Raw genomic sequence first — 13514 nt, forward strand, 5'->3', positions numbered from 1 at the left:
TCAACAGACCCTGGGTCCAGACCTCTATGGCTGATACTATGTGGCCGGAGATCAACAGGCCCTGGGTCCAGACCTCTATGGCTGATACTGTGTGGCCGGAGATCAACAGACCCTGGGTCCAGACCGCTATGGCTGATACTGCGTGGCCGGAGATCAACAGACCCTGGGTCCAGACCTCTATGGCTGATACTATGTGGCCGGAGATCAACAGACCCTGGGTCCAGACCTCTATGGCTGATACTGTGTGGCCGGAGATCAACAGACCCTGGGTCCAGACCGCTATGGCTGATACTGCGTGGCCGGAGATCAACAGACCCTGGGTCCAGACCTCTATGGCTGATACTGCGTGGCCGGAGATCAACAGACCCTGGGTCCAGACCGCTATGGCTGATACTGTGTGGCCGGAGATCAACAGACCCTGGGTCCAGACCTCTATGGCTGATACTGTGTGGCCGGAGATCAACAGACCCTGGGTCCAGACCTCTATGGCTGATCAGTATCTATGGTTCATCCCTGAGCTGCTGTGAGAAAGCCTCTAATCACTGATTGACTGGCACTCACCTATCTCGTCACTACCCTCCTGACTCCTGCGTCATGTCTGTCTGTCTGTCTGTGTGTGTTTCTATCTGCTTTGTATCAGCGTCTGTATTGTACCCCTCTGTCCCCAGGCAGCTGTGCTAAATCAAATCTGTACCATAAACCATGTGTGTCTTAGACTGGAGGCTGCTGATAGGGTGAACTGTCTCTAACATATAGATATCTATAGAGGGTCTATGGCTCACTCGCACAACCTCAAAATGAGGTCACCCTACCCTGTGTTGAATCAAAAGATGGAAGGATGCCTGCTCCTTCTGTTTACTGATAGGTGTGCTGTGCTTGGCATTGCAGTGGCATACAAACCAATGTTTCCACCACTGTGGTCATCGGTCATTTCATTTCAACTCTATTTGTATATGAAGCTTTGAAAATTACAACAAAGAACACTTACAGTGCAGTCAACCCAACATTACAAAACAATATGCATAAGATTCCAAAACATACTAGTTCCCAGGAACATAATTTTAAATGTTTTTTTTAAACTTAACCTTTATTTAACTAGCCAAGTTAGTTAAGAACAAATTCTTACTTACAATGATGGCCTACCCCGGCCAAACCCTAACGACGCTGGGCCAATTGTGCACCACACTATGGGACTCCCAATCATGGCCGGCTGTGATACAGCCTGGAATCGAACCAGGGTCTGCAGTGTCTTAGACCTCTGCGCCACTCATGCGTTGTTGAAACCCAAGGTCTCAGTCTAACACTACTTCTCCATCTCTCCCCAGGACTGGCAGTTTGACGACGGTGCGCCCCCTCCCTCTAAGGTGGTGGAGGACTGGCTGAGTCTGCTACGGTCTCGTTTCCTGGAAGACCCAGGCTGCTGCGTGGCCGTGCACTGTGTGGCTGGACTGGGCAGGTGAGGGGACCAGCTCAGTTGGTAGAGCATGGTGCTTGCAACGCCAGGATATTGGGTTTCCCGGGACGACCATACGTAAAAATGTATGCACGCATGACTGTAAATCGCTTTGGATTAAAAAAGGCATATTCACATTACAGATACTCTGTAGGGGACCAGTATGATACTTTGTAGGGGTCCAGGTAGGATACTCTGTAGGGGTCCAGTAGGATGCTTGGTAGGGGTCCAGCAGGATGCTCTGTAGGGGTCCAGCAGGATGCTCTGTAGGGGTCCAGCAGGATGCTCTGTAGGGGTCCAGCAGGATGCTCTGTAGGGGTCCAGCAGGATGCTCTGTAGGGGTCCAGCAGGATGCTCTGTAGGGGTTCAGTAGGATGCTCTGTAGGGGTCCAGTAGGATGCACCGTGTGGCTGGACTGGGCATGTAAGGTATACTTTGTTTACTTACATCTGAAAATGACTACTGAACAGATTCACAAATCCACAGACTGTACCTTTACGCCTGGGACATATAGGGGAGACAGTCAGTGAAAAATAAAGTAGTTCATTTAGTTTGATGTAAATACAGTGCCTTGCGAAAGTATTCGGCCCCCTTGAACTTTGCGACCTTTTGCCACATGTCAGGCTTCAAACAGAGATATAAAACTGTATTTTTTTGTGAAGAATCAACAACAAGTGGGAAACAATCATGAAGTGGAACGACATTTATTGGATATTTCAAACTTTTTTAACAAATCAAAAACTGAAAAATTGGGCGTGCAAAATTATTCAGCCCCCTTAAGTTAATACTTTGGAGCGCCACCTTTTGCTGCGATTACAGCTGTAAGTCGCTTGGGGTATGTCTCTATCAGTTTTGCACATCGAGAGACTGAAATTTTTTTCCCATTCCTCCTTGCAAAACAGCTCGAGCTCAGTGAGGTTGGATGGAGAGCATTTGTGAAAAGCAGTTTTCAGTTCTTACCACAGATTCCCGATTGGATTCAGGTCTGGACTTTGACTTGGCCATTCTAACACCTGGATATGTTTATTTTTTAACCATTCCATTGTAGATTTTGCTTTATGTTTTGGATCATTGTCTTGTTGGAAGACAAATCTCCGTCCCAGTCTCAGGTCTTTTGCAGACTCCATCAGGTTTTCTTCCAGAATGGTCCTGTATTTGGCTCCATCCATCTTCCCATCAATTTTAACCATCTTCCCTGTCCCTGCTGAAGAAAAGCAGGCCCAAACCATGATGCTGCCACCACCATGTTTGACAGTGGGGATGGTAGTTCAGGGTGATGAGCTGTGTTGCTTTTACGCCAAACATAACGTTTTGCATTGTTGCCAAAAAGTTCAATTTTGGTTTCATCTGACCAGAGCACCTTCTTCCACATGTTTGGTGTGTCTCCCAGGTGGCTTGTGGCAAACTTTAAACAACACTTTTTATGGATATCTTTAAGAAATGGCTTTCGTCTTGCCACTCTTCCATAAAGGCCAGATTTGTGCAATGTACGACTGATTGTTGTCCTATGGACAGAGTCTCCCACCTCAGCTGTAGATCTCTGCAGTTCATCCAGAGTGATCATGGGCCTCTTGGCTGCATCTCTGATCAGCCTTCTCCTTGTATGAGCTGAAAGTTTAGAGGAACGGCCAGGTCTTGGTAGATTTGCAGTGGTCTGATACTCCTTCCATTTCAATATTATCGCTTGCACAGTGCTCCTTGGGATGTTTAAAGCTTGGGAAATCTTTTTGTATCCAAATCCGGCTTTAAACTTCTTCACAACAGTATCTCGGACCTGCCTGGTGTGTTCCTTGTTCTTCATGATGCTCTCTGCGCTTTTAACGGACCTCTGAGACTACCACAGTGCAGGTGCATTTATACGGAGACTTGATTACACACAGGTGGATTGTATTTATCATCATTAGTCATTTAGGTCAACATTGGATCATTCAGAGATCCTCACTGAACTTCTGGAGAGAGTTTGCTGCACTGAAAGTAAAGGGGCTGAATAATGTTGCATAAAAGCGTCTGCTAAATGGCAATTTTTCTGGAGTTTTTGATTTGTTAAAAATTTGTTAAAAAGTTTGAAATATCCAATAAATGTCGTTCCACTTCATGATTGTGTCCCACTTGTTGTTGATTCTTCACAAAAAAATACAGTTTTATATCTTTGTTTGAAGCCTGAAATGTGGCAAAAGGTCGCAAAGTTCAAGGGGGGCGAATACTTTCGCAAGGCACTGTCGACAACATTGTTTGTCATCATGCCTGTCATTGCTTATAATCAGATCAAGGGGGCATTGTTGACCAAGGTATCACGGGGAACAGGACCCAAGAGGTTGTGTCGACTGTCACTGCAAAGACTGAGTTTGCACAGTGTTAACCATGTTAATCTGACAGTCAGTTCGTTAAACCTGGGTTAACTGTACCCAACACCCAGTGGCAGTCGGTGCTGTTTAAGATCATGGAGGATTATTATTTATTTTTTATGAGCACGGCCTTATTTTTATTAGAGCATATTGGATGACTCATTCATATTCCATTCACCCAGTTCAATGTAACATCAATATGTTTAGGCTACTACATGATACTCTAATTTTCCCTATACCCATCATGAGGTTGTTACAACCTAGTCTACGAATGAAAGTTTACAACATACAGTGGGGAGAACAAGTATCTGTTTTCCTACTTTCAAAGCATGTAGAGGTCTGTAAGTTTTATCATAGGTACACTTCAACTGTGAGAGACGGAATCTAAAACAAAAAAACAATCACATTGTATGATTTTTAAGTAATTAATTTACATGACATCAGTATTTGATCACCTACCAACCAGTTAGTATTCTGGCTCTCACAGACCTGTTATTTTTTTCTTTAAGAGGCCCTCCTGTTCTCCACTCATTACCTGTATTAACTGCATCTGTTTGAACTCGTTACTTGTATAAAAGACACCTGTCCACATACTCAATCAAACAGACTCCAACCTTTCCACAATGGCCAAGACCAGAGAGCTGTGTAAGGACATCAGGGCTAAAATTGTAGACCTGCACAAGGCTGGGATGGGCTACAGGTCAATAGGCAAGCAGCTTGGTGAGAAGGCAACAACTGTTGGTGCAATTATTAGAAAATGGAAGAAGTTCAAGATGACGATCAATCACCCTCGGTCTGGGGCTCCATGCAAGATCTCACCTTGTGGGACATCAATGATTATGAGGAAGGTGAGGGATCAGCCCAGAACTACACGGCAGGACTTGGTCAATGACCTGAAAAGAGCTGGGACCACAGTCTCAAAGAAAACCATTAGTAACACACTACGCCATCATGGATTAAAATCCTGCAGCGCACGCAAGGTCCCCCTTCAAGCAAGCGCATGTCCAGGCCCGTTTGAAGTTTGCTAATGACCATCTGGATGATCCAGAGGAGGAATAGGAGGAGGTCATGTGGTCTGATTAGACCAAAAAGCTCTATTTTTGTCTCAACTCCACATGCTGTGTTTGGAGGAAGAAGAAGGATGAGTACAACCCCAAGAACACCATCCCAACCTCCTTCCCTCAGTAAGAGCATTGAAGATGGGTCGTGGCTGGAAACACACAGCCAGGGCAACTAAGCAGTGGCTCCGTAAGAAGCATCTCAAGGTCCTAGAGTGGCCTAGCCAGTCTCCAGACCCGAACCCAATAGAAAATCTTTGGAGGGAGCTGAAAGTCCGTATTGCCCAGTGACAGCCCCGAAACCTGAAGGATCTGGAGAAGGTCTGTATGGAGGAGTGGGCCAAAATCCCTGCTGCAGTGTGTACAAACCTGGTCAAGAACTACAGGAAACATATGATCTCTGTTATTGCAATCAAAGGTTTCTGTACCAAATATTAAGTTCTGCTTTTCTGATGTATCAAATACTTATGTCATGCAATAAAATGCAAATTATTTAATTAATCATACAATGTGATTTTCTGGATTTTGTTTTAGATTCCGTCTCTCACAGTTGAAGTGTACCTATGATTTTTAAAAAATACAGACCTCTACATGCTTTGTAAGTAGGAAAACATGCAAAATCGGCAGTGTATCGAATACTTGTTCTCCCCACTGTAGGTGCACAAGTCGAGAGAAATTAGAGTAATTAAGGTGACACATTAAATACCGCCTTGCACAATCTTGCCTGCATCTATCTGAACTAAGCTGTAATCATCAGTCCAAACAGTTGCAAAATAGTTTCTATTGGAGAAATGCATAAAGGTTTATCCCTGTTTCGTTCTGTTTGCTTCCATTTAAGAAACATTTTTCACTAGAATCGGCAGAATGAATACATCATTCTTTGAGGAGTCACATACGAACGGCATCATCACTTTGCTAGTTGTATAATTCCTTCTCGCAGCCTTTCATACCATAACCGCTGCACACACCCTACATCGTTGTCACCATATTAGCTAATGTCATAGCCAACATAGTTACTATATCTCACACATTAGTAATCCCGCTACAATCCCGCAGTGTACAGCAAGCAGTTTAGCAATTACACCGGCGTGCCCCAGTGGCAATACATTTATAAAACCAAAAGCTTACCTTGACTTTGAGGAGTTCCAGTGTTGGATAACCTTAGCCAGCTTGCTAAAATAAATCAAATTCCTCTCTGTTTGAGCTGTAGGTTGAGTAGGCTAAATTAGCAACAATAGCTGCAAGTAAGTGAATTTTTTAACGAAGTATAGCTAGTTCGCTATCTCTCTGCTGCTTCTTAATTTTTGAAGAAATTAATTTGTTCAAAACTGTTCAACTCTCTTCTTTCTCTCTCTTTTATGCACTGCAGTGCTCGCTATCTGTAGCTTATGCTTTCAGTACTAGATTTATTCTATGATCCTTTGATTGGGTGGACATGTCAGTTCATGCTGCAATTACATGAATCACTGTGTAAGTCTATAGAAAGGGGTGAGAACTATGAGCCTACTACTTATTATACTAAAGTAAATGTAACCAGAAAAGGACGGAAAATAGCTGTCCTTCGGCTTACACCATGGTGCTACCCCAGAGAGTGCTGTTGAGGCTACTGTAGACCTTTGTTTCAAAGCAGTGTATTTTAATCAGTTATTTGGTGATGTGAATATATTTAGTATAGTCTTATCTAAAAAAAAGTATGTTTCACAAAAACAAAACAAAAATTTACTGAGTAGGAGTGTCCTCCCCTTCCTCTTCTGAGGACCCTCTGCTGACACATCTACCGGTTCAAGAATAGGATGGGCACCTCTTTGGTTGCATCTCAAATGCCCTCTATTCCCTGTACACTATATATGGAATAGACTGCCATTGGGGACACACACATCTCCAGGGAAAGGAGAGTAGCCTTCTGAGAAAGCCAGATAATGGAACCAAGTATCCTTCCAGCTCAGAACTTCCCTCTACACAGCCACAGTGAGGTAGCCTGGTCCCAGATCTGTTTGTGCTGATGTAACATGTCCAAAGGAGTGGACAAGAAATCACAAACAGATCTGGGACCAGGCGAACCGTGAGGTGCCCACCACATCAAACTGAACCCTCTTTCTAGACCCATGTCTGTAGACCCAGCCCCCCTCTAGCCTAGCACTGGGCCAAAGTCAACACCAACCGTCCCCTTGGTGCCGCAGTAAGGCAGTAATCCCACAGTATTATTAGAGGCACTGGGGGAGTCTGAAGACGAAACAGGAAGGAAGCTTTTCGGAGGCATTTGTTTTTACGGTTCTCGCTATAACATGCAAACGTTGGGCTCTTTCCATTACCTTTTTGCTGGGATCAGGCCCGGCCCCAGTCGGAGAGGAGCGGGGGCTAATACCCTATAATTGAATCTGCTGTTCCTTTGAGTGATTATATCAGGCCCAAGCCCAGCTCTCAGCAAAGGATAACTAGAGATGACCCTGGATCTACCCCTCCGTGTCTGCAGCAGGGATAGTCTAACTTTCCCTCCATTCTCTCAGAAGCTGTGAAGGGAGAAAGTGACTTGTAGCTAACAACCTACGTTTTTGAACAATACGACAGTATTATACCGATCAGTCTTTCTATCAACACATACACACTGTGTGGCTGCTGCCATCCTTCATCTTTGAGTGTGTGGCGGCGCATGTACACACACATACACACTCACAGTGTAGCTGCTTGAAGTGTATACTGTAGGAGACACACACCCGAACACCAGAAACAAACGGCTCAACAGAATGTAGTGGGGGGTAAAGTCATAAAACACAGTGACGTGGGGGGGAGGGGCCACCGCCCCTGGCGGTCTGGTTTGGGGGCGGTGAATCCCCATCTCTGACGCACGTCTCTTCCTCCCCAAGGATCTAGCCTCGGCTTTTGAAAGGGTGCCAATGTTTTCTTGGACCAACTTTTTTTCATGTGTTTCAGATGGGGAAACACTTTCAGCACTACAGTACCCTTTTTCTATGAGGGGAGGCTCACTAAAAGGGGGTTGCAGGCTTCAGTTTATGTAAAGTCTTTTGGATTTGTGTGTCTAACAGTAAAACCTTGATGGCCGCAGATTGATATGTTAGTCTGCCCCTGGTTATGCTGAGAACTGAACTGCCATGCTTTTGTGGCCACTTAGAAATCTCTATCCTCCCTCGTCATTAAAAATAACACAAAATTCAGAGTTTATAGCGGACGAGCCCCCTTCCCTTCACCTTATTAGGAAGCAGTGTTGAGCTAAAGCTTTTGTGGATTAAAGTGGAAGTGGAAGATTGTCTGGCTTAAAGCACGTGGCTCTGTCCGTGCCTTGCAAGGATTGTGCTGTTTGAAAAGGTTGTGAATGGGACAGTGTACACACACACAGCCAACTACAGGCACATACGTATTGTTTCCAACATGGAGTAGCCTTTCTATGTCCCACCCTCAGCACCCCCTACTTCCCAAGGCTATACTTAGGGACCCTTTGCGTCCCATCTGGAACGTAATCAAAGAAAGAGAGATCTTTTTCTATCAGTTTGTGCAGGTAATCAGCAAGTGGTAGTTTCTGACTGGGACTGCTGTGCTTGTTCCGTCTTGGCAGAGCCCCGGTGCTGGTGGCGTTGGCACTGATCGAGAGTGGGATGAAGTATGAGGATGCCATCCAGTTCATTAGACAGTGAGTATCCCCCCTCTCTTCCTTCTTTCCCTCCCTCCCTTCTTCCTTCCCTCCAGTTGTACAACAGACTAGATATCCTTCCTTCCCTCCCTCCCTCCCTCCCTCCCTCCCTCCCTCCCTCACTCACTCACTCACTCACTCACTCACTCACTCACTCACTCCTTTCCTTCCTCCCTTTCTCCCACTCTCCCTCCTTCCCTCCAGTTGTCCACCTGACTAGGTCTCTCGGTCTCTCTCTCTCTTCTTTTGTTCTATCAAACCATTGCTTGATCATCATCTACTGCAGTAATGTTATGCAACTTCCCACTGGGCACACACTGGTTGAATCAAAGCTGTTTCCACATCATTCAAATTACGTTGAACCAGAGGTGGGACTAAGTCACTATTATTCGAGTCACAAGCAAGTTACAAGTTCCTGTTGTTCTGGCAAAGAGAAAATAAAACAATCGCTTTCTGGTTGCTAATCTAGATATATGAGCCCGCCTTTGCTCGCCAATGTTGATCATTGGTCAACAGTCGAGATGCCCAACTTTTTGGTTCTGAGGCACAGATTGTTTTTGAAACAAGAATTTAGTGCAATGCCATAGGCCTATGTTAGTGACCAGATCGAAGAAGCAAAGGTAAAGATATAAAATACAAATGGTAGGCTATATGTATTTTTCACATTCAGTTTCACACCCCCCCCCCAAAATCTTCTCACTGTGCAAGCTCACCCGACCTGTGTTGATTGACAGTTTACTTGTCGAATCAGTGTCCCGAGTATGCGTTTCACTAGCCAATTAGGTTTTTTGCAAGTGCGATGGAGTAGCTTAATCCACAGAGTCTGTGCCACAAAAATGAGCGACAAAACGTTACAGAACCTGGCCATAGAATTTCAAACTATCAGTCTCAAGTCAAAGTCGAGTCCCGAGTCTTGAGGCTCCAAATCAAGTCTCAGTTATTTTATTTTCTACCAAGTCGAGTCTCAAGTCCATGTCATGGGACTCAAATCCACACCTCTGTGTTGAACCAATGTGGAATAGACATTGAATTGACGTCAGTGCCCAGTGGGTTGTTGCTCTTCAGTAATATTACAATCATTGTCATGGCCGTCAGACAAACTATTCTTTGACTATGATTAAATTACTTATGTATCTGTATTTGTTTAATTAAATGGCCCTATTATGAGAGGATTTCAACCTCTTCAGAATCAGATTCGTTTTTTTTTTATCTAGGGCTGGGCAATGGCCTAAAAATCTTTTTTTTTTCAAATTTATGGGCAATTCATGATATTTATCAATTCAAGGGGCTTCATTGGCATGGGAAACATATGTTTACATTGCCAAAGCAAGTGAAATGGATAAACAAATGTGAAATGAATGATTTAAAAATTACTTGATTTTCTCAAATTAAGCTTTGTTGCACAAATAAAGGTCGATACACTACATTTCCAACAGTCAGGAATAATATAAAATTATACCTAGGCTAAATATACTGAACAAAAATATAAAATGCAACAATTTCGCTCTCGCTCTCTTTTTATACACAGTTAAAGTCGGAAGCTTACATACACTTAGGTTTTAGTCATTAAAACTTGTTTTTCAACCACTCCACAAATTTCTTGTAAACAAACTATAGTTTTGGCAAGTCTGTTAGGACATCTACTTTGTGCATGACTCAAGTCATTTTTCCAACAATTGTTTACAAACAGATTATTTAACTTATAATTCACTGTATCACAATTCCAGTGGGTCAGAAGTTTACATACACTAAGTTGACTGTGCCTTTAAGCAGCTTGGAAAATTTCAGAAAAGTATTTCATGGCTTTAGAAGCTTCTAATTAACATCATTTGAGTCAATTGAAGGTGTATCTGTGGATGTATTTCAAGGCCTACCTTCAAACTCAGTGCCTCTTTGCTTGACATCATGGGACAATCTAGAGAAATCAGCCAAGACCTCAGGAAAAAAAATTGTAGACCTCCACAAGTCTGGTTCATCCTTGGGAGCAATTTCCAAAATGCCTGAAGGTACCATGTTCATCTGTACAAACAATAGTACGCAATTATAAACACCATGGGACCACGCAGCCGTCATACCGCTCAGGAAGGAGACGTGTTCTGTCTCCTATAGATGAACGTACTTTGGTGAGAAAAGTGCAAATCAATCCTAGAACAACAGCAAAGGACCTTGTGAAGATGCTGGAGGAAACGGGTATAAAAGTATCTATATCCACAGTAAAACGAGTCCTATATCGACATAACCTGAAAGGCCTCTCAGCGAGGAAGAAGCCACTGCTCCAAAACCTCCATAAAAAAGCCGGACTACGGTTTGCAACTGCACATGGGGACAAAGATTGTACTTTTTGGAGAAATGTCCTCTGGTCTGATGAAACAAAAATAGAACTGTTTGGCCATAATGACCATCGTTATGTTTGGTGGAAAAAGAGGGAGGCTTACAAGCCGAAGAACACCATCCCAACCGTGAAGCATGGGGGTGGCAGCATCATGTTGTGGGGGTGCTTTGCTGCAGGAGGGAGTGGTGCACTTCACAAAATAGATGGCATCATGAGGTAGGAAAATGATGTAGATATATTGAAGCAACATCTCAAGAAATCAATTAAAGCTTGGTCGCAAATGGGTCTTCCAAATGGACAATGATCCCAAGCATATTTCCAAAGTTGTGGCAAAATGGCTTAAGGACAACAAAGTTGAGGTATTGGAGTAGCCATCATAAAGCCCTGACCTCAGTCCTATAGACAACTTGTGGGCAGAACTGGAAAAGCGTGTGCGAGCGAGGAGGCCTACAAACCTGACTCAGTTACACCAGCTCTGTCAGGAGGAATGGGCCAAAATTCACCCAAATTATTGTGGGAAGCTTGTGGAAGGCTACCCAAAACTTTTGACCGAAGTTAACCAATTTAAAGGCAATGCTACCAAATACTAATTGAGTTTATAAACATCTGACCCACTGGGAATGTGATGAAAGAAATAAAAGCTGAAATAAATCATTCTCTCTACTATTATTCTGACATTTCACATTCTTAAAATAAAGTGATGATCCTGACTGACCTAAGACAGCAATTATTTTGCTAGAATTAAATGTCAGGAATTGTGAAACTCTGAGTTTAAATGTATTTGGCTAAGGTGTATGTAAACTTCCGACTTCAACTGTATACTCAACAAAAATAGAAACGCAACATGCAGCATTTTCAAAGAGGTTACAGTTCATATAAGGAAATCAGTCAATTGAAATAAATAAATTAGGACCTCATTTCACATGACTGGAAATATAGATATGCATCTGTTGTTCACAGATACTTTAAAAAATGTGGTGGGACCACCATTTGCCTCATGCAGCACGACATCTCATTTGCATAGAGATGATCAGGCTGTTGATAGTGGCCTGTGGAATGTTGTCACACTCCTCTTCAAAGTTGCTGAATATTGACGGAAACTGGGACACTTTGACGTACACGTTGATCCAGAGCATCCTGAACATGTCTGGTGAGTATGCAGGCCATGGAAGAGCTGGGACATTTTGACGTACACGTTGATCCAGAGCATCCTAAACATGTCTGGTGAGTATGCAGGCCATGGAAGAGCTGGGACATTTTGACGTACACGTTGATCCAGAGCATCCTAAACATGTTTGGTGAGTATGCAGGCCATGGAAGAGCTGGGACATTTTGACGTACACGTTGATCCAGAGCATCCTAAACATGTCTGGTGAGTATGCAGGCCATGGAAGAGCTGGGACATTTTGACGTACACGTTGATCCAGAGCATCCTAAACATGTCTGGTGAGTATGCAGGCCATGGAAGAGCTGGGACATTTTGACGTACACGTTGATCCAGAGCATCCTAAACATGTCTGGTCAGTATGCAGGCCATGGAAGAGCTGGGACATTTTGACGTACACGTTGATCCAGAGCATCCTAAACATGTCTGGTGAGTATGCAGGCCATGGAAGAGCTGGGACATTTTGACGTACACGTTGATCCAGAGCATCCTAAACATGTCTGGTGAGTATGCAGGCCATGGAAGAGCTGGGACACTTTGACGTACACGTTGATCCAGAGCATCCTAAACATGTCTGGTCAGTATGCAGGCCATGGAAGAGCTGGGACATTTTGACGTACACGTTGATCCAGAGCATCCTAAACATGTCTGGTGAGTATGCAGGCCATGGAAGAGCTGGGACATTTTGACGTACACGTTGATCCAGAGCATCCTAAACATGTCTGGTGAGTATGCAGGCCATGGAAGAGCTGGGACACTTTGACGTACACGTTGATCCAGAGCATCCTAAACATGTCTGGTCAGTATGCAGGCCATGGAAGAGCTGGGACATTTTGACGTACACGTTGATCCAGAGCATCCTAAACATGTCTGGTGAGTATGCAGGCCATGGAAGAGCTGGGACATTTTGACGTACACGTTGATCCAGAGCATCCTAAACATGTCTGGTGAGTATGCAGGCCATGGAAGAGCTGGGACACTTTGACGTACACGTTGATCCAGAGCATCCTAAACATGTCTGGTGAGTATGCAGGCCATGGAAGAGCTGGGACATTTTGACGTACACGTTGATCCAGAGCATCCTAAACATGTCTGGTGAGTATGCAGGCCATGGAAGAGCTGGGACATTTTGACGTACACGTTGATCCAGAGCATCCTAAACATGTCTGGTCAGTATGCAGGCCATGGAAGAGCTGGGACATTTTGACGTACACGTTGATCCAGAGCATCCTAAACATGTCTGGTGAGTATGCAGGCCATGGAAGAGCTGGGACATTTTGACGTACACGTTGATCCAGAGCATCCTAAACATGTCTGGTGAGTATGCAGGCCATGGAAGAGCTGGGACATTTTGACGTACACGTTGATCCAGAGCATCCTAAACATGTCTGGTGAGTATGCAGGCCATGGAAGAGCTGGGACACTTTGACGTACACGTTGATCCAGAGCATCCTAAACATGTTTGGTGAGTATGCAGGCCATGGAAGAGCTGGGACATTTTCAGCTTCCAGGAAT

At 44.2% G+C, this 13514-nt stretch overlaps 1 protein-coding gene across 6 annotated transcripts in view; it reads left to right on the forward strand.

The window, feature by feature from the left end:
- The window catches only part of LOC118397972 (protein tyrosine phosphatase type IVA 3-like), a 69103-nt gene that overhangs the window by 52241 nt on the left and 3348 nt on the right, over positions 1-13514 (forward strand). For all 6 annotated transcript variants that reach the window (XM_052470025.1, XM_052470028.1, XM_052470027.1 and 3 more), the window contains 2 exons: positions 1326-1456; positions 8428-8502. In XM_052470025.1, the coding sequence (XP_052325985.1) occupies positions 1326-1456; positions 8428-8502 (206 nt within the window). The remainder of the gene's footprint in view (positions 1-1325; positions 1457-8427; positions 8503-13514) is intronic.

This window comes from Oncorhynchus keta, chromosome 19 (genome assembly GCF_023373465.1).
Source record: "Oncorhynchus keta strain PuntledgeMale-10-30-2019 chromosome 19, Oket_V2, whole genome shotgun sequence".
In the NCBI taxonomy this organism is placed as follows: domain Eukaryota; kingdom Metazoa; phylum Chordata; class Actinopteri; order Salmoniformes; family Salmonidae; genus Oncorhynchus; species Oncorhynchus keta.